This window comes from Anomaloglossus baeobatrachus, chromosome 5 (assembly GCF_048569485.1).
Source record: "Anomaloglossus baeobatrachus isolate aAnoBae1 chromosome 5, aAnoBae1.hap1, whole genome shotgun sequence".
Taxonomy (NCBI): Eukaryota; Metazoa; Chordata; class Amphibia; order Anura; family Aromobatidae; genus Anomaloglossus; species Anomaloglossus baeobatrachus.
This window is the reverse complement of record NC_134357.1, coordinates 435538715-435557756: the sequence shown is the minus strand read 5'-3', so window position 1 is coordinate 435557756 and position 19042 is coordinate 435538715. Positions and strand designations below refer to the sequence as shown.

The following is a 19042-nucleotide window of genomic DNA, read 5'->3' as shown; positions in this document are numbered from 1 at the left end:
AGGGAAGAAGGAAGGAAGGCCCTGGTAGAGGATACATACAGAGGGAAGAAGGAAGGAAGGCAGGGTAGATAATACATACAGAGGGAAGAAGGAAGGAAGGCATGGTAGAGGATACATACAGAGGGAAGAAAGAAGGAAGGCAGGGTAGAGGATACATACAGAGGGAATAAGGAAGGAAGGCAGGGTAGAGGATACATACAGAGAGAAGAAGGAAGGAAGGCATGGTAGAGGATACATACATAGGGAAGAAGGAAGGAAGGCAGGGTAGAGGATACGTACAGAGGGAAGAAGGAAGGAAGGCAGGGTAGAGGATACGTACAGAGGGAAGAAGGAAGGAAGGCATGGTAGAGGATACATACAGAGGGAAGAAGGAAGGAAGGCAGGGTAGAGGATACATACAGAGGGAATAAGGAAGGAAGGAAGGCAGTGTAGAGGATAAATACGGAGGGAGAAAGAAGGAAGGCAGGGTAGATAATACATACAGAGGAAAGAAGGAAGGAAGGCAGGGTAGATAATACATACAGAGGGAAGAAGGAAGGCAGGGTAGAGGATACATACAGAGGGAGGAAGGAAGGCAGGGTAGAGGATAAATACAGAGGGAGAAGGAAGGAAGGCAGGGTAGAGGATACATACAGAGGAAAGAAAAAAGGAAGGCAGGGTAGAGGATAAATACGGAGGGAGAAAGAAGGAAGTCAGGGTAGAGGATACATACAGAGGGAGGAAGAAAGGAAGGCAGGGTAGATAATACATACAGAGGGAGGAAAGAAGAAAGGAAGGATTAAACTTGAAGATAATCAGAAATGAAAAAATTATGTTCCCATTTAGTGAAGATAAAATCCGCTTCATTTTAAAGTGCCAGCATTATGCACTAGAGTTTAGATATCTATACCCACAATGCAATAAACATTTTCAGTGTAAATTACCCGACGCTGCGGATTTGAAATTCGCAGCATGAAATGTATCTTGCGGATGTCAGTGCGTATCTCACCCACTGTATGGCACAGTTTACCTGCAGCATTTTCCCAGCAATATTCTTAGCACTATTTAGAACTGCAGATTTCGCCGTGACATTTCCAACTGCAGAAATACTACATAGGAGCTACCGCTACATGTGAGGATATGCTGCATATTTTCTATCTATGTTTTCAGGGCCCTACATCCATGGTGCTTTATAATAGCAGCAAAATGAATGAGACTTTATTCATCCACACATTGCAGTGAAGAAAGGCAACTCTACAGCAAATTCTACAGCAGAAAATCTGTACTGGAAAATGTTTACAGGTGAGCACTCCCAGTGGCTCCAGATTTGTCGGTGTATGTGTGCATTTACACTTAGAACTTTTGCAACACCAATGACATATGATCCACCCTCTGCCTTAAAGGGAATCTGTCAGCAGGTTTTTGCTATCTCATCTGAGAGCAGCATGATGTAGGCAATGAGATCCTGAATCCAACAATGTATCACTTAGATTACTAGGTGCAGCTGTTGTGACACAATCTGAATTTTTAGGTTTAGTCATGTAGCTGAGCCAGGGAGCTACCCCCGCCCACAACAGGCTCTCTATAGAGATTGTACATGGACTAGGAGGTGTCAGAGGAGGGGGCATGCCGGACTGCCATAAACAAGCATTTATGTCCGAGCAATGCTAAAAGAAACAGAGCAAATAAACAAAAGACTGGACTATGACAAGACAGACATGTCTGAACTCTCTGTATTAACCCTTACAGCATGCTTGATTCAGCTTACATAATAAAAACCTGCTGACAGATTCCCTTTAAAGACTTGGCCACTTTCTCTTCGTAGTGCGACTTTCTTCACAAACTGTCCCGCACTTCGTTCCATACAATGGCTGCTGATGGAGCCAGATCTGTCCATCAGTCTTCTCCAAGAGAAAAGCAGGAGTAGGCTGACAGTTTTAGTCGCATGCTTTTTCATATCAGCTGCCATTTTTTGACAGAAATGCTGGACAGTTTGTGATTAAAGCTGCACTAATAAAAGAAAGTGGTCAACCCCTTTAAGTCTCGGTGGTGTCATGATTACAATATGAATCTCTGGGATGACACCGTGTTTGACCGTCATATTGGTTTCATACTACGTGTAGATAATGGGTCTCCATTAACACCTTAGCACTGCCATGGAGTCTTGCAGGCAGAAAAATAATGCCTACAGATTAGTCTATTAAAAAACTGAACTCAGCATTCTGGTCTTCCGAGAATTGGTCCATTTGCTAAAACATATGTTCAGTCTTTCTCTCAGTAGACAAACAATGAAAAAACCTCATCCCATTAATCCTCGGAGCTGATCCTTGTACTTTGTGCAGTGACATCACACCGCTGCATTAAGTGTCGCTCACTGATACATGGATGAATAATGCAGACTCTTACATATAACGGGCACGTAGGCAGGCTAAAAAATGTGTCAAAAATATGCAAACACATAAGGCAACCCTCATCGATCATGTGCTACCACATAAAGATTTGGCCTCATCTGGAGAAGTAACATTTGTACCATTTCCCCAATATATTGTATAATGTTGTGATGAGAAATTGAAAAAAAAGTCACCAGATTTTTCCTACCCCATCAGAGAGGCACATAAGGTAGATACAGAGACCATAATTCCAGAAATGTGTCCCTTACTGGGCTGCTTGATGTAGTTTAGATAAAATCACTGTTTTATCAGCAGGACTAGTAAACCTGCTGCCCAGTAGACCTCCAGAGTCAAGAGCTGTGTATAAACTTGCCCTAACCACTGATTGGCAGCTTTCTGCCTATGGCCAATTTACACAGAAAGCTGCTAATCAGGGATGTAGGTGGGGTTATACAGAGATCAGTGTGCAGAGAACTGTTAAGATCAGCCCCAGATAAAATAGGGATTTTATCAAAATTGAAACAAGTAGCCTGGTATGGGCTATACTGCTGGAATCAGGGTATCTGCTATATACCGTGTGCAGAATTATTAGGCAAGTTGTATTTTAGAGGATTTTTTTTATTATTGATCAACAACTATGTTCTCAATCAACCCAAAAGACTCAAATATCAAAGCTTAATATTTTTGGAAGTTGGAGTGGGGTTTTTTTTCTTAGATTTGGCTATCTTAGGAGGATATCTGTTTGTGCAGGTAACTATTATTGTGCAGAATTATTAGGCAACTTAATAAAAACCAAATATATTCCCATCTCACTTGTTTATTTTCACCAGGTAAACCAATATAACTGCACAAAATTTAGAAATAAACATTTCTGACATGCAGAAACAAAACCCCCAAAAAATAGTGACCAATATAGCCACCTTTCTTTATGATGACGCTCCACAGCCTACCATCCATAGATTCTGTCAGTTGCTTGATCTGTTTACGATCATCATTGCGTGCAGCAACCACAACAACCTCCCAGACACGGTTCCGAGAGGTGTACTGTTTTCCCTCCCTGTAGATCTTACATTTTATGAAGGGACCACAGGTTCTCTATGGGGTTCAGATCAGGTGAACAAGGGGGCCATGTCATTTTTTTTTTCATTTTTTAGACCTTTACTGGCCAGCCACGCTGTGGAGTAGTTGGATGCATGTGATGGAGCATTGTCCTGCATGAAAATCATGTTTTTCTTGAACAATACCGACTTCTTCCTGTACCACTGCTTGAAGAAGTTGTCTTCCAGAAACTGGCAGTAGGTCTGGGAGTTGAGCTTCACTCCATCCTCAACCCGAAAAGGTCCCACAAGTTCATCGTTGATGATACCAGCCCATACCAGTACCCCACCTCCACCTTGCTGGCGTCTGAGTCGGAGTGGAGCTCTCTGCCCTTTACTGATCCAGCCTCTGCCCCATCCATCTGACCCATCAAGAGTCACTCTCATTTCATCAGTCCATAAAACCTTTGAAGAATCAGTCTTAAGATATTTCTTGGCCAAGTCTTGACGTTTTATCTTATGTTTCTTGTTCAAAGGTGGTGGTTTTTCAGTCTTCCTTACCTTGGCCATGTCCCTGAGTATGGCACACCTTGTGCTTTTTGATACTCCAGTAACGTTGCAGCTCTGAAATATGGCCAAACTGGTGGTAAATGACATCTTGACGGCTTCACGCTTGATTTTCCTCAATTCATGGGCAGTTATTTTGCGCCTTTTTTGCCCAACAAGCTTCTTGCGACCCTTTTGGCTATTTGCCATAAAATGCTTGATTATTCGGTGGTCACGCTTCAAAGGTTTGGCAATTTCAAGACTGCTGCATCCCTCTGCAAGACATCTCACAATTTTGGACTTTTCAGAGCCCGTCAAATCTCTCTTCTGACCCATTTTGCTAAAGGGAAGGAAGTTGCGTAATAATTAAACACACCTTATATAGGGTGTTGATGTCATTACACCACACCCCTCCTCATTACAGAGATGCACATCACCTGATTTACTTAATTGGTAGTTGGCTCTCAAGCCTATACAGCTTGGGGTAGGACAACATGTATAAAAGGTATCATGTGATCAACATACTCATTTGCCTAATAATTCTGCACACAGTGTATATCATGCTGGGGAAGCAAAAACCTAGTGACAGATTCCCTGTAAAGTGGTTGTCCACCTCTAGTGAAATCTTTGACAGGTCCTGCAGCTTGCAGAATCCTATCGTTTGGTAATATACCTATACCAACTGTTAAGATTTGGCTCAGCTTGCCAGTTCCAGTGGTCGTCCCATGATTACAAGTATGCGATTTACATGGTTGTGATCACGTACTGACTAGATTCCTAGCCGCATCTCTCAGCAGAATATTGCGACACATTAGTCAGCATGTGATCGCAAGTAGACAAATTATATATTTGCAGTCATGTGAAGACTACTGAAACCGGCAAGCAGTGAAGAATCCTAACGGTGTGTGCACCACACATAGTTAAGATGTGGCAAGCTGCAGAGCTATCAGAAGATTTCTCCAGGGGTGGATGACCACTTTAAATATTTTCAGGGTCAGCCTTCTCTACTTAAAGGGGTTGTCCATAACCCTTTTCTCATTCCCTATGTTTGCACCCAATAATATGAGAAAGCTTATACTCTCTTCTATTGCCAGCGTTGTTCCAGCAGTGTCGGAACTCACTCTCCAGGGATTCACATGTGGTTGTTATGTCACACGAGCCCGGAGCCCAAATAGAGCCGGATTCACTGTCCCCAGCCTTTGGATGTTTAGGTAATAGTGATGAGGGGCACTAACATGCTTGGGTGCTTGGTACCCGAATGGGCACGACTCAAGTATCCGAGTATAATGGAAGTCAATGGGGGACTCTAGCATTTTTCCAGGAAATCTGCCAGAAAAATGCTCGCGTCCCCATTGACTTCCATTATACGCTGGATGGACGCGATTCGAGTACCGGAGTATAATGGAAGTCAATGGGGCACACGAGCATTTTTCTGGCAGATTTCCTGGAAAAATGCTAGAGTCCCCCATTGACTTCCATTATACTCGGGTATTTGTATTGCGCCTATCCGAAGTATAATAGATGTCAATAGGGGACGCGAGCATTTTTCTGCCAGATTTCATGGAAAATCTCAGCGCACCCCATTGATTTCCATTATACTTGGGTATTCGAGTAGCGCCCATCCGAACACCAACTGCTTGTTACGAGTACCAAGAACCAAGGAAGGTAGTTCTCGCATATCACTAATAAGTAATCAGGAGGTGGTGAGTGGCAGCTACAGCCTTGACTTCCTCTCGATTACTTATTTGTCTGAAGTCAAGGGGGGGGGAAGCAGGAGCTGATTGGTTGCGGAGATCACATGACAAAACAACCACACGTGGGCTCCGGGACAGTGAATGCTGGCAGCGGAAGGGAGTATGGGCTTTTTATTTAACATGAGGAATGAGAAAGGGGTTAACCAAGTGAAGGACAACCCCTTTAAAAGCACCAGAAACATGGGAAATGAAATAAAAAGAATACAAATCCTTAAATTATTCTCTATGTGGACCCAAAGATCAGCTATTTCCCCCCTCTTCTCCTTCGCACACTGACTGCTGAAGGAGCTTCGTCTCATGTTGTTGGCAATAGACGACAAACAATATAAAAATCCTTGCCTAAGCCCTGCCCTTTACTCGTCGAGGAAGACTTCACAAATAAGGCGATTCCAGTGCTCTGAGATTTCTACAGGTCTGCTTTATTCAGGCGAATCCAAGAAAATCCAACTAAACAACAATTTGGGCAAGTTTACCTCCTGTTGATGTTTAGCGTTCCTCTAATTCACCATTGACGTGTATATAACCCCTGCATCCAGCCCCCTCCACTCAGATAGGCAAGTATATTTTATCCATTTGCATTGCAATAAATGAGCCAGACGCAGATATAAAATGCTGGTGGAGACACTGAGTGCACAGTGGAAGATTTGTACAGCGCCGCGCTCTAAGAAATATATCCTGGCAGGAAAATAAAGACGCGAGGTGTGAATCATCCACAATAAAGCCATTCCATAAATTGTCTCGCAGACCAAACAGAGACTCCTGCAGACATGATTTATCACATCACATTTTTCATTTGCCTACCTTTTAGAAGCTTCTGCCCCTCTTTGATGCTGGGTGATACGAGGGCCGTGTATCCCTCCTCGGAGAAGCCTGGTGTACAGCTGTGCCGTGTGGTTAGATTCCCGGTGTATGCCTGCAGACGGAAAATCGCAGCAAAGTGTTAGAACGGGAAACGGAAAAAGTCATTCCTAGACATAAAAAAATATAATTTCTTGGAAAACGTTCCTGTCTATGAAGTTCATCTATATCCTGTACAGTTGGTGTACAAGCACCGCGCGCCGAACCGGCAGCAAAAGTGACTACAAACAGCAATAATAACACTATGCGGGATTTTGAATAATCACGGAATCTAAATGCATAGAAAATATGAACAGTTGCCGTATTGAGAATTGCATTTTCTACTCAGACTGGAAGCTAGGCTTTGTGAAGGTCTGTAAAATATATGGATTCTACTATATATTAAATATACCAAGAATAATAAGCAAATGCATGAGGAGCGTGATGTATTGCTAGCTTATTCAGGTGCACAGATTAATATATACTCATATGTAGCAGAGATGAATGTGATACGTACTCTCAGGGGTACTTTGCACGTTGCAACATCGGTAGCATCGGCTAGCGATGCCGAGCGTGATAGTACCCGCCCCCGTCGCACATGCGATATCTTGTGATAGCTTCCATAGCGAACATTATCGCTACGGCAGCTTCACACGCACTTACCTGCCCTGCGAAGTCGCTCTGGCCGGTGATACGCCGCCTTCCTAAGGGGGCAGGTCGTGCGGCGTCACAGCGACGTCACACAGCAGACAACCACTAGAAGCGGAGGGGCAGAGATGAGTGGGACGTAAACATCCCGCCCACCTCCTTCCTTCCTCATTGCCGGTGGAGGCAGGAAAGGAGATGTTCCTCACTCCTGTGGCTTCACACACAGCGATGTGTGCTGCCGCAGGAACGAGGAACAACATCGTATCTCATATTGGTGCGACATTATGAAAATGACCGACACTACACAGATCACCGATTTTCAACGCTTTTGCGATCGTTTAACGGCGCACCTAGGCTTTACATGTTGCAACGTCGTTACCGGATGTGCGTCACTTTCAATTTGACCCCGCAGATATCGCAGTAGCGATGTCGCAACGTGCAAAGTACCCCTTAGGCTGCGTTCACACGTTGCTTTTCTCTGCAGGCAAAAATCTTCTTTCTTGGTAATAAACGCTGCAAAAACACAAGTGTGAACATAGCCTTACATGAGTTGAGAGCTCAGGATAACTCATGGCTGTGTACCCCATTATTGAGCAAAAGGACGTTGTGGATGGGGGGCTCCCTTATGTGAAGAGCAGTTCTCACTCTGCTGGTCTGACTTCAGGGGGTGCCTGGTAATATACTACAGAAGATTCCAATTACCTACATCAACTCTCCAGGGGGTCTAGGGGCCAAACCCCAGAGAATGAGATCATCTTGATATCAATGGCTGCTGCATTCAACTCGGCCACTTCTGCATTAAGTGAGAGCAAATTAATGATAAATTAAAAGATAATTATGTCTATTCATGCTACAATAAACTGATGAGAATTAACTAATTCCTAATGATCTGCTCAGTATACTAATGGAGACTAGTGATGAGCGAACACTAACATGCTTGAGTGCTCAATACTCGTAACCAGCAGTTGGTGCTTGTATAGGTGCGAGTCGAGATAATAAAAATCAATGGGGGACTCAAGCATTTTTTCCTCGAAATGTTCTGGAAAAATGCTCAAAATCCACATTGACTTCTATTATACTCGGGTACTCATGTCGCGCCCATCCAAGCACCAACTGCTTGTTACAAATACCGAGCACCTGAGCATTGTAGCGCTTGCTCGTCACTAGTTGCAAGTACCCGGACATGGTAGTGGATGCTCATCACTAGTTACGAGTACCCGGACATGGTAGTGCTCAATCATCACTCGTTTTGAGTACCCGAGCATAGTAGTGCTCACTCATCACTCGTTTTGAGTACCCGAGCATAGTAGTGCTCGCTCATCACTAGTTTAGAGTATTGAGCACCCAAGCACAGAAGTGCCCTCTCATCACTAGTTACGAGTACCAAGCATGATAGTGCTCTCTCATCACTAGTTACGAGTAGCCAAGCATGGTAGTGCCTGCTCATCACTAGTTTTGAGTATAGAGCACCCAAGCACAGAAATGCCCTCTCATCACTAGTTAGGAGTACCTGAGCATGATAAAATTAAGGCAGGAGAAATTGGGTGTATGCTGCGCTATCACCAAAGGAATCGATGCTGATTATTTCATGTCTTTAATTCTTTGTACAGGTTAACGCATTTCAGAGATCAAGTCTCCTTCATCGGGACATCAAAGAAAACATCAACATCGGTTCCTTTGGTGATAGCGCGGCATACACTCGATTTCTCCTGCCGTAATTTTATCGTCTCTTTTTGGGGCTGTAGCTGATCCACCATTTTTGTTATGTGAATTTAGGAGTTGTGACTGGCACAACCCTACCAGGTGAGTGTGTTTTTCCTACACTTACCTGTTGCCCTACCTGGTAAGACCCTATTTGCTCTTTCCTCCACAGCTCTTCCTCCGAGTACCCGAGCATGGTAGTCCTTGCTTAGCACTAGTTTCGAGTACTGAGCACCCGGGCATGGTAGTGGCCGATCATCACTACTCCCTAGTTACAAGTACCAAGCACCCGAGCGTGGTAGTGCTCGCTCATCACTAGTTACGAGTACCAAGCACCTGAGCATGGCAGTGCCCGCTCATCACTAGTTACGAGTACCAAGCACCCGAGCATGGTAGTGCTCGCTCATCACTAGTTACGAGTACCAAGCACCCGAGCATGGTAGTGCCCGCTCATCACTAGTTACGAGTACCAAGCACCTGAGCATGGTAGTGCTCGCTCATCACTAGTTACGAGTACCAAGCACCTGAGCATGGTAGTGCTCGCTCATCAAAACCACAAAGGTTAGTATTGAGGTAGTAATTATATCAGAAAACCACTACTAAGACTACTCTCATAAAAATGTTTTTATTAAATCTCATAAATATTAAAATAGAACGTTTGTATTGTTCTTATTTTTCAAGTTTATAAATCACATAGACATACATAAAAAGTGCAGGTGTAGACCAAGGTTATACCCACGCCTGAGCGTAGCCTCGGACAATGGTTGATACAGAGGGGGACAGAATATGGTTGTCACTGTCAGGCTGATACTCGTTTGATATGTTAGTGAATAGACGTACTAGCCTCTCTCTACCTGAGGTATATGTAACCCTCACTGTCCTTGTCGACCTCCAGCAGGAATAACCACCACCAGAAAAGTGATAAAGTGCATACAAGTAGAACCATAGACAAACAAAAATAGTAATGCGTTAGATGTCCAGGGTTCATATATTAGGTATAGTTTCCCTAATAGAGAGTTGCTGGATAGGTTAGGTAAGAGCCTGGTGCTGACTGTTCTTCGTATACTGCTCCAGACCGCCGGGCCACTACCCGTCCGCGGTCCTTCCAGCAACCTCCGAGCAGTCACCCCTGCGGACTATCACCGCCGTCTGCTGACCTTGCTGTCACTGTCCTGGCACACAGCCGGACCAACTTCAGGCTTTACTACTGTCACTTCAGCTTCTCTCTTTAGCTTCCTTCTACTTTCAACTCTAACTTGAACTTCACTGTTTACTCCTTCCACTTCCTCCTCCAAACTCTATCTGCCTTCAACTGCCTGGTTTTCCCGCCTCCAGGGCTGTGTACTCCTCGGTGGGCGGAGCCAACCGCCTGGCCCACCCCCTGGTGTGAACATCAGCCCCTGGAGGAAGGCAACAAGGATTTTGGTAGCTTGGGTGTTCCTAACTGGGGTGTAGGGTGTGGTGGTGTGATGACCTGTGACCCCTGGCTTGCCCAGGGCGTCACAATACTATTATACATTAAAAGGGAACATACATCATTACTCTGAATAAAGAGGACCGGTTCCCCTGTAAGTTTACCATACATTTGTGTGCTTAGAGCAGTGCAGCCTTTCTCCATCTATGTATTGATATTTTGCTTTCGTTCATTTTTTCAGGTGTCCTTTTTGAGAAGTGACTCATTACATATCCCCTGATGATCCCCTTTACTGCGTTAGGGGGGTGAAACGCGTCGGGAGAGCAGGGGGATCCATAAGCTAAGTGGAACTCCAGGCTCTTACCTAACCTATCCAGCAACTCTCTATTAGGGAAACTATACCTAATATATGAACCCTGGACATCTAACGCATTACTATTTTTGTTTGTCTATGGTTCTACTTGTATGCACTTTATCACTTTTCTGGTGGTTATCCCTGCTGGAGGTCGACAAGGACAGTGAGGGTTACATATACCTCAGGTAGAGAGAGGCTAGTACGTCTATTCACTAACATATCAAACGAGTATCAGCCTGACAGTGACAACCATATTCTGTCCCCCTCTGTATCAACCATTGTCCGAGGCTACGCTCAGGCGTGGGTATAACCTTGGTCTACACCTGCACTTTTTATGTATGTCTTTGTGATTTATAAACTTGAAAAATAAGAATAATACAAACGTTCTATTTTAATATTTATGAGATTTAATAAAAACATTTTTATGAGAGTAGTCTTAGTAGTGGTTTTCTAGTGCTCACTCATCACTAGTTACGAGTACCAAGCACCTGAGCATGGTAGTGCTCGCTCATCACTAGTTACGAGTACTGAGCACCTGAGCATGGTAGTGCTCGCTCATCACTAGTTACGAGTACCAAGCACCTGAGCATGGTAGTGCTCGCTCATCACTAGTTACAAGTCTCCGAGCACCTGAGCATGGTAGTGCTCACTCATCACTAGTTACGAGTACCAAGCACCTGAGCATGGTAGTGCTCACTCATCACTAGTTACGAGTACCAAGCACCTGAGCATGGTAGTGCTTGCTCATCACTAGTTATAAGTCTCCGAGCACCCGAGCATGGTAGTGCTCGCTCATCACTAGTTACGAGTATCCGTGCATGGTAGTGTTCGTTCATCATTAGTTACAATTACAGAGCATGGTAGTGCCTGCTCATCACTAATGGAGGTGTCACTTGTAGTTCTGTGTTACCTAAATGTTGCTTTCTTACTTTTTGGCTAATACGAACCCTATTGTCACCAAATGGCAAAAGGGATGTCACATCATTACTAAAACTCAACACCAGGATCAGAATTAAATCCCAACAGCTGATATCAGACTAAGAAGCTAAGTTATTGCCGCTTTTATTTTTCCTTGTCTCTCAGTACAACCGGTGATCATAAAGACGAGACTCTCCACAACAAGCGGAGGAGCTCCAAAGCTCATTATGATATATTGTGCAATCATTTATACCACAAGCAAGCAATATGTAGCAAAAAAAGAAACAAAAGATACTCTAACCCTATACTACACAGACCAAGCACCTGATGAAGAAGCAAAGAAGAAATACACTTTGTACAATCCTACGTAACAAGGATGGAAATGAAAGTGAAGAGGAAGAGAGCAAGTATCTACACGAAAAAAGTCAAGGCCGTACTTTTGCTGACAAACAATGCACAAGAAGTGGTACTGCGCTGTGTATACAGCACTATAGAGATACCAATGTAACAAGACGAGACAATGGAGATGTTAGTGACCAAACAACAAGAAAGGCAGAATAATAATAATACTTATTTAGTGCCACCATATTGCAAAGCACTTTACAAGCTGGAGGCTCCAGACAGATCGAACAAATTCAACAAGTGGTACTGTGCCCAAATATGTAGAAGAGGTAATAAAGTGCAGATATATGAAATATGACTGAGAATAGGGAGCTTCAATCCAATGAGTGAATACAAATGTACAGGTTGTCATTGGCCAGTGAACTCGTATAGATCTTTATGAGCAGATATAGTAGTGCTAGCTTTGTCACTACACTAGACCTAAGTATGGCAATATCGCTATGTCTCAGTGAGCTGCAAACTCAGCTCTGCTACGTCGGTGCATACGAGCAGCTCATCAATGCATAAACTCAGCATAGAGTCTATTGATCGCATATTTAACCGATGTGTTAAAGCTGGGTTACTGGCAGACCGCAGGATTTCAGCTTCGGAGTAATACCGTAGTCACATTTTGTTTTCTGTCTGCTCTGGCAACAGCGGAGTTAACTGACGAGACCTTCGCGGAGAAGCATCAGAGATTTGATTTCACCAAATTTCATCTGAAATTTGCGAAGACCTGAAGTATTTGTTCAGAGCCCATCTCCTTGGTAGCGCGTCTCAATCTGCCTTTGGGGATGGAATATGTAGTCGCAGACAGTGAAGAGTATAATGACCCTGATTAGCTCTAACAGCCTCCCAACTCCTATTTAGAGGGAAAAAATATACCGCAATAGAAAGAAAAAAAATAACGCTCTTGTGCTATTATTTAGAGACAAAAAAAACCATTGCAATTCACAAAGTACGAAAGGAAAGGAATAGATCGTGGATCAACGCAATTTATACAATAAGTTACACATCTGACAGCCGTGACGACTGATAAAACCTAGCATTTACATATTAGAGGACTCCTGCTTAGGTAATAGGATTTGTGCGATCAGAACTTGAGGCCATAGGTGCCCTGTATGAATGTAGCAGAGCTGATGACTGATGCTGACACTTGGGTTTGTCGTTTGGCATTGCAGTCTGCATGTAAATGTACAGTATTATGGAGTATTATGTATTATGGAGTGTTAAGTATTATTGACTATTATGGAGTATTATGTATTATGGCGTATTATGTATTATTGACTATTAAGTATTATTGACTATTATGGAAAATTATGTATTATGGCGTATTATGGAGTATTGACTATTAAGTATTATTGACTATTATGGAAAATTATGTATTATGGCGTATTATGGAGTATTATGTATTATTGACTATTATGGAGTATTATGTATTATGGAGTATTATGTATTATTGACTATTAAGTATTATTGACTATTATGGAAAATTATGTATTATGGCGTATTATGTATTATTGACTATTATGGAGTATTATGTATTATTGACTATTAAGTATTATTGACTATTATGTATTATGGAGTATTAGGTATTATGGAGTATTATGTATTCTTGACTATTAAGTATTATTGACTATTATGTATTATGGAGTATTAGGTATTATTGACTATTAAGTATTATTGACTATTATGGAGTATTATGTATTATGGAGTATTAAGTATTATATATTATTGACTATTATGGAGTTGTATTATGGAGTATTAAGTATTGTTGACTATTGTGCAGTATTATGTATTATAAAGTATTATGGAGTATTAGGTATTATTGACTATTATGCAGTATTATGTATTATGGAGTATCATGCTATGTAACCTCACTGATCACAATGCGGTGACAATACTGAGCATAAAGGACTAGAACGCCAAAACAATTCTTATACAGTTTCTCTAAGAGAAGAGATACAAGCGCGGATATACAGTATATTGTATATATACAATATCACATTTATTTCTATAGACAGTTTGCATTGAGATGGAGACACATTGGGATTTGGGTTATTTCTAGTATCCACTTGACCGGTCTCCAACTTGTGGCTGCTGGAAAATTACAAATCCCAGGTGAGGACAAGCTAGGAGTTGTAGTTTTGCTAGAAAACCAGTGCTGCTATATAATATGTATATAAAAAAAATAAAAAAAAATAACTATATATTGTACTACGTCCTTCTTTCAGTGTATTACACCTAAGTGGTATACTCTGGTATATTGTGTACGGATACAGACAGCAGAAAAGTAGCTGTCCAGTGCTGAATGCTATAGAAAGCAACCAGGAGACTGCATGAAGGGTTAACCCCGGGGCCCAGACTCATGACATAGAGGCAGTACTATGCCTTACAATATGGGCAGGCAGCGCTAAGTGTACTTAATTTATTAAACATCTACATCAGATCATGAAAAGTACATTGAGATGCCGCTAAGTGCAGAAATGCAGAATGCTACAAGTATGGCTGTTTATTACTTGCCTAAAAAGCCTTAGTGCATTGCGTATTCAATGAGAAGCTGACACTTTGCATCCCAGCATTGTATTGCTATCATTGGGCTGATAATAAAATCAGACAGATCCTCCATCATCACCCAATAGATCCCAGTAAACACCAAGGCTTCCAGTGGTGACTATAAACCGTGGGGGGAGAGTTACCGGTATACTAAGTCTCCTATTGAGTAAGTGCACAGTAATAACCAACTCCATGGGCGCCATTGGTGTCATCCTGTATACCCAGATAGACTGGGCTGCCAAAAGCATGGTGGACGGGCAATGGAGGAGCCGGCTGCTGTGCAATGGCAACCTGTATACTCAGATAGATTGGGCTGCCAAAAGCATGGTGGACGGCAATGGAGGAGCCGGCTGCTGTGCAATGGCATCCTGTATACCCAGATAGATTGGGCTGCCAAAAGCATGGTGGACGGGCAATGGAGGAGCCGGCTGCTGTGCAATGGCATCCTGTATACCCAGATAGATTGGGCTGCCAAAAGCATGGTGGACGGGCAATGGAGGAGCTGGCTGCTGTGCAATAGCAACCTGTATACCCAGATAGATTGGACTGCCAAAAGCATGGTGGACGGCAATGGAGGAGCCGGCTGCTGTGCAATGGCATCCTGTATACCCAGATAGATTAAACTGCCAAAAGCATGGTGGACGGGCAATGGAGGAGCTGGCTGCTGTGCAATAGCAACCTGTATACCCAGATAGATTTGCCCATCCACCATGCTTTTGGCAGTCCAATGGAGGAGCTGGCTGCTCTGCAATGACATCCTATATATCCAGATAGATTGGTCTGCCAAAAGCATGGTGGATGGGCAATGGAGGAGCCGGCTGCTGTGCAATGGCAACCTGTATACCCAGATAGATTGGTCTGCCAAAAGCATGGTGGATGGGCAATGGAGGAGCCGGCTGCTGTGCAATGGCAACCTGTATACCCAGATAGATTGGTCTGCCAAAAGCATGGTGGATGGGCAATGGAGGAGCCGGCTGCTGTGCAATGGCAACCTGTATACCCAGATAGATTGGTCTGCCAAAAGCATGGTGGACGGGCAATGGAGGAGCTGGCTGCTGTGCAATAGCAACCTGTATACCCAGATAGATTGGGCTGCCAAAAGCATGGGGGACGGGCAATGGAGGAGCCGGCTGCTGTGCAATGGCAACCTGTATACCCAGATAGATTGGTCTGCCAAAAGCATGGTGGATGGGCAATGGAGGAGCCGGCTGCTGTGCAATGGCAACCTGTATACCCAGATAGATTGGTCTGCCAAAAGCATGGTGGACGGGCAATGGAGGAGCTGGCTGCTGTGCAATAGCAACCTGTATACCCAGATAGATTGGGCTGCCAAAAGCATGGGGGACGGGCAATGGAGGAGCCGGCTGCTCGTATTCTTCCCTCCGATACGGCCCTAGCCATAAATGTTAGCCTCAGACAGTGTTCACAGCCCTCCCTTGTACTGAATGTAGAGAAGATAGCCCATGGCTCCTCCAAAGCTATAATGAGATTGGGAGAAACTTTCCTTTATGGCTATGGTCGGGAATGAGAACCCAAACTTAATTCTGTACTATTTTTGGTGCGGTCACCTGCCCGAAAATAGTTTTTTGTTCTTTTAAACTTCTATAGTCCTTTGAATATATCAAGAAATCAGAAAATAAGATTCCAGTGTTGTGATGGAAGAAATCTTAACTCGACATTGCTGGTTTGTGGTCTTCGCTCACGTCATGCTGGGACTTGTAGTTTTGAAATATCTGCCACCGCCTTTTATACTATAATATATATATATATATATATATATATATATATATATATATATATATATTTAATTTAACAAGGACATTGATCCATCTCTAGATTTTTGTTTTTTAACCCCTCTACTGCCGTACAATTGTAGATTGGATGAATAGGAGTCAACATCAGCATTTGTAGCGCGAGTCTTTAAGGCTACAGGTTGCCAGAGATCACAGAGAAGTGCCGGCTCCTTAATTATTTTGTCTAGATGACACAGTATCCTTTTTTTAAAAAAACCCCATTAATGTTTCCTTTAATTTCTAGACTTGGCCAGACTGAAGTGTTATCTGGTATCTGTTTTGTACCCAACTCTGGTCACTGAACCAGAGAGGAAGAGAAAAGAGAAGGATTTCAGGGGCGAGCTAAGGATCATTTAACATTCAAAAGTCAAAATTCAAAATGTAAAAGTCATTTAAGATTCCAATGAGGAGAAATGTGTGCGGTGTACGGGGTCTACGGAGAGGGACATCTTGCTTCTGGCGTCTGAGACACAAGCCTTGCAGGACGTAACACTTAAGAAAGTGCAGAATCCTATATAAACAAACATCTCTCATTTTTGGGGGGATTCTCAGACACCAAACATCTTTGTGCCTCAGTCACAGGCCACATTGTGTGCCGCCGCTTCCCATGGCAGTGAAGGGTTACATTCTTGGCAGGTCACAGGACGTGTATAGAGAGCGAGGAGGCGCTGACACTTTGTAAAGCACAGAAATGTTTGTCAGTGGTAACAGCAGCATCTTTATCACTGCCATCCCATTCAGCCGGCAGAGGAATCTGCAGAGGATTCCAATCCGGGCTTTATTTTTCTGCATTCAGTCTTTGTGAAGCAGAAAATCTTTAGCACATTTCTCGCCTGCTATTTGCTCGCTTTGTCCTGCATTCGTGCAACTGGTCAATCTATTAAGTTGTGTAATGGCTGTGTATGGCAGGCTGCAGACAGGTCGTGGAGTTCTCCCGGCTCGTCCCATACACTTAGGGCACACACAAGTGCAAGGAGGAAGGGGTTAATCCCATCTTATTAGCCGCCTTCTTTCTTCTGGATGCTGCAGATGCCGGGTACCTAGTGAGGATGGGTCTGACACCGCTGCCCACACATACAGGGCTCATTATTGAGACATCAGTGCCAGCATGTTACTGGGATGGGTCAATTACATGCAGGCGCTGCCCTCACCCTCCATGGGGCACACACACGGAGCGCCCACTGTGCCCCACTCTGAACTTCCACAGCCTCCACAGAGCAGGCACATCCCCAACTTACCCTCCATTCACACAAGACATGGCAGTGCCCATGCCAGCGCATTAACCCTTTACACCCAAGGACCAGTTGGAGGGATCTATACCAACTAGCCAATAATTTGCTAAATATCACAGCATGGAGATTAACCCTTTCCATTCATACCCACTCATCTCTTGGCATATATCAATGTGAACGAGGTAGAGTTAGCCATCTCCGATCTGTGCCCATCAGCCACACTGGCACGCCGCATTAACCCATTCCAGCCATAATGCCCGGACATCCGCGTACGGTCCGACAAGCATCTAATGTGACTACATTTGGCCAATAAAATCTTGACCAATCCTAAAATCTGGACAGGAGCTAATTAACCCCTTGTATCCCAGTGACCACTTGTCATACAGGTACAGATAAAGCGCTATTAACCATTCCAGTGCCAGTTCCAAGTCTTTTCCATGTGCAGGTTTGTCCCTCCGATCTGGGGTGAATTAAGCATCCTCAGTTAACCCTTTCCACCCATGCAGGTGAACTCTCTTCTACATGTCCATAGAGAGCAATGTGACCGAGGGAGATGTGCAGATCTGAGAGTAACACTCCCCAATTCTCCGAGGGTGCATAGTAAGAGGAGGATGCCCACTTACCCCCAGTGCCCCTGGCAGAGCCAACAGCAGCAGCAGAACCCCTGGCATCTTGCACCCAGACAGGACTCTTGATTCCAGCAGCCAAGTGTCCAGAGCGTCCCCAGTATTTGCTGGAATGTCAGTCCTCCCTGCAGTCCTGCACGTCCCGGTGCCGGTGTGGAGGCTCCGCTGCCCCCGGGCGCTGCCGCTTGCCGCCCCGTCTCTCCCCCGCTCTGAGCTGCAGGTGAACGGGCTGCACCAGCTGAGCGCAGCACAAGCCACGCCCCCTCCAGCTGACGGACGTGCTGGCCACACCCACCACGGAGGGACTGTCAGCAGAGCCACGCCCCCACAGAGTTCGCTGACTGACAGGAAGGCCGAGCACGCTGACAGAAAGCCCCGCCCCGCTGAGAGCCCTGACTGACGTTACGGCCCCGCCCACTATTAGATCTGAATGGCAGAACGTGCTCGTACTGCTGGACACTGCCCCTAGCGGAGGCGTCATGTACCGCAGTCTGAAAGCTCAAGACTGGGCGAAGCGACAGAACCGGCGTGACCTCATAGACTGGAGAGACTCCGCTACACAAGGCGGTGATGTGCAGCCAGCACATGGGAGGGACGGGAGGAGCAGCACAGTATAAAGCAGGAGAGATGTGTGCTGGGGTGCGAGAGGGGCAAGCAGGGGGGAGACCGGAGGGTGCACGTGGGGGCAAGCAGGGGGGGACATGGTGGGGGAAATCAGGAGGGAGACCGTGGGTGGATATGGGGGAAATCGGGGGAGGGTAAGTGTATTAGGAAAATGACAAGAAATGTAAAGTATGGGTCAATATGTGATAAATAGGAAAGATGCAAGGTATGATATATAGGAGATCTGTAGTGTATGATATATAGGGGAGATC

The 19042-nt window shown here is 44.4% G+C and overlaps 1 protein-coding gene across 1 annotated transcript in view; it reads right to left on the bottom strand.

The window, feature by feature from the left end:
* Positions 1–18400, bottom strand: part of CDH4 (cadherin 4) — a 1210640-nt gene extending 1192240 nt beyond the window's left edge. Inside the window, exons 1-2 of the mRNA XM_075350393.1 lie at positions 18165–18400; positions 6508–6619 (exon numbers count right to left, since the gene is read on the bottom strand). Of these exons, the coding sequence (XP_075206508.1) occupies positions 6508–6619; positions 18165–18212 (160 nt within the window). The 5' untranslated portion in view covers positions 18213–18400. The remainder of the gene's footprint in view (positions 1–6507; positions 6620–18164) is intronic.
* Positions 18401–19042: the final 642 nt, after the last annotated feature.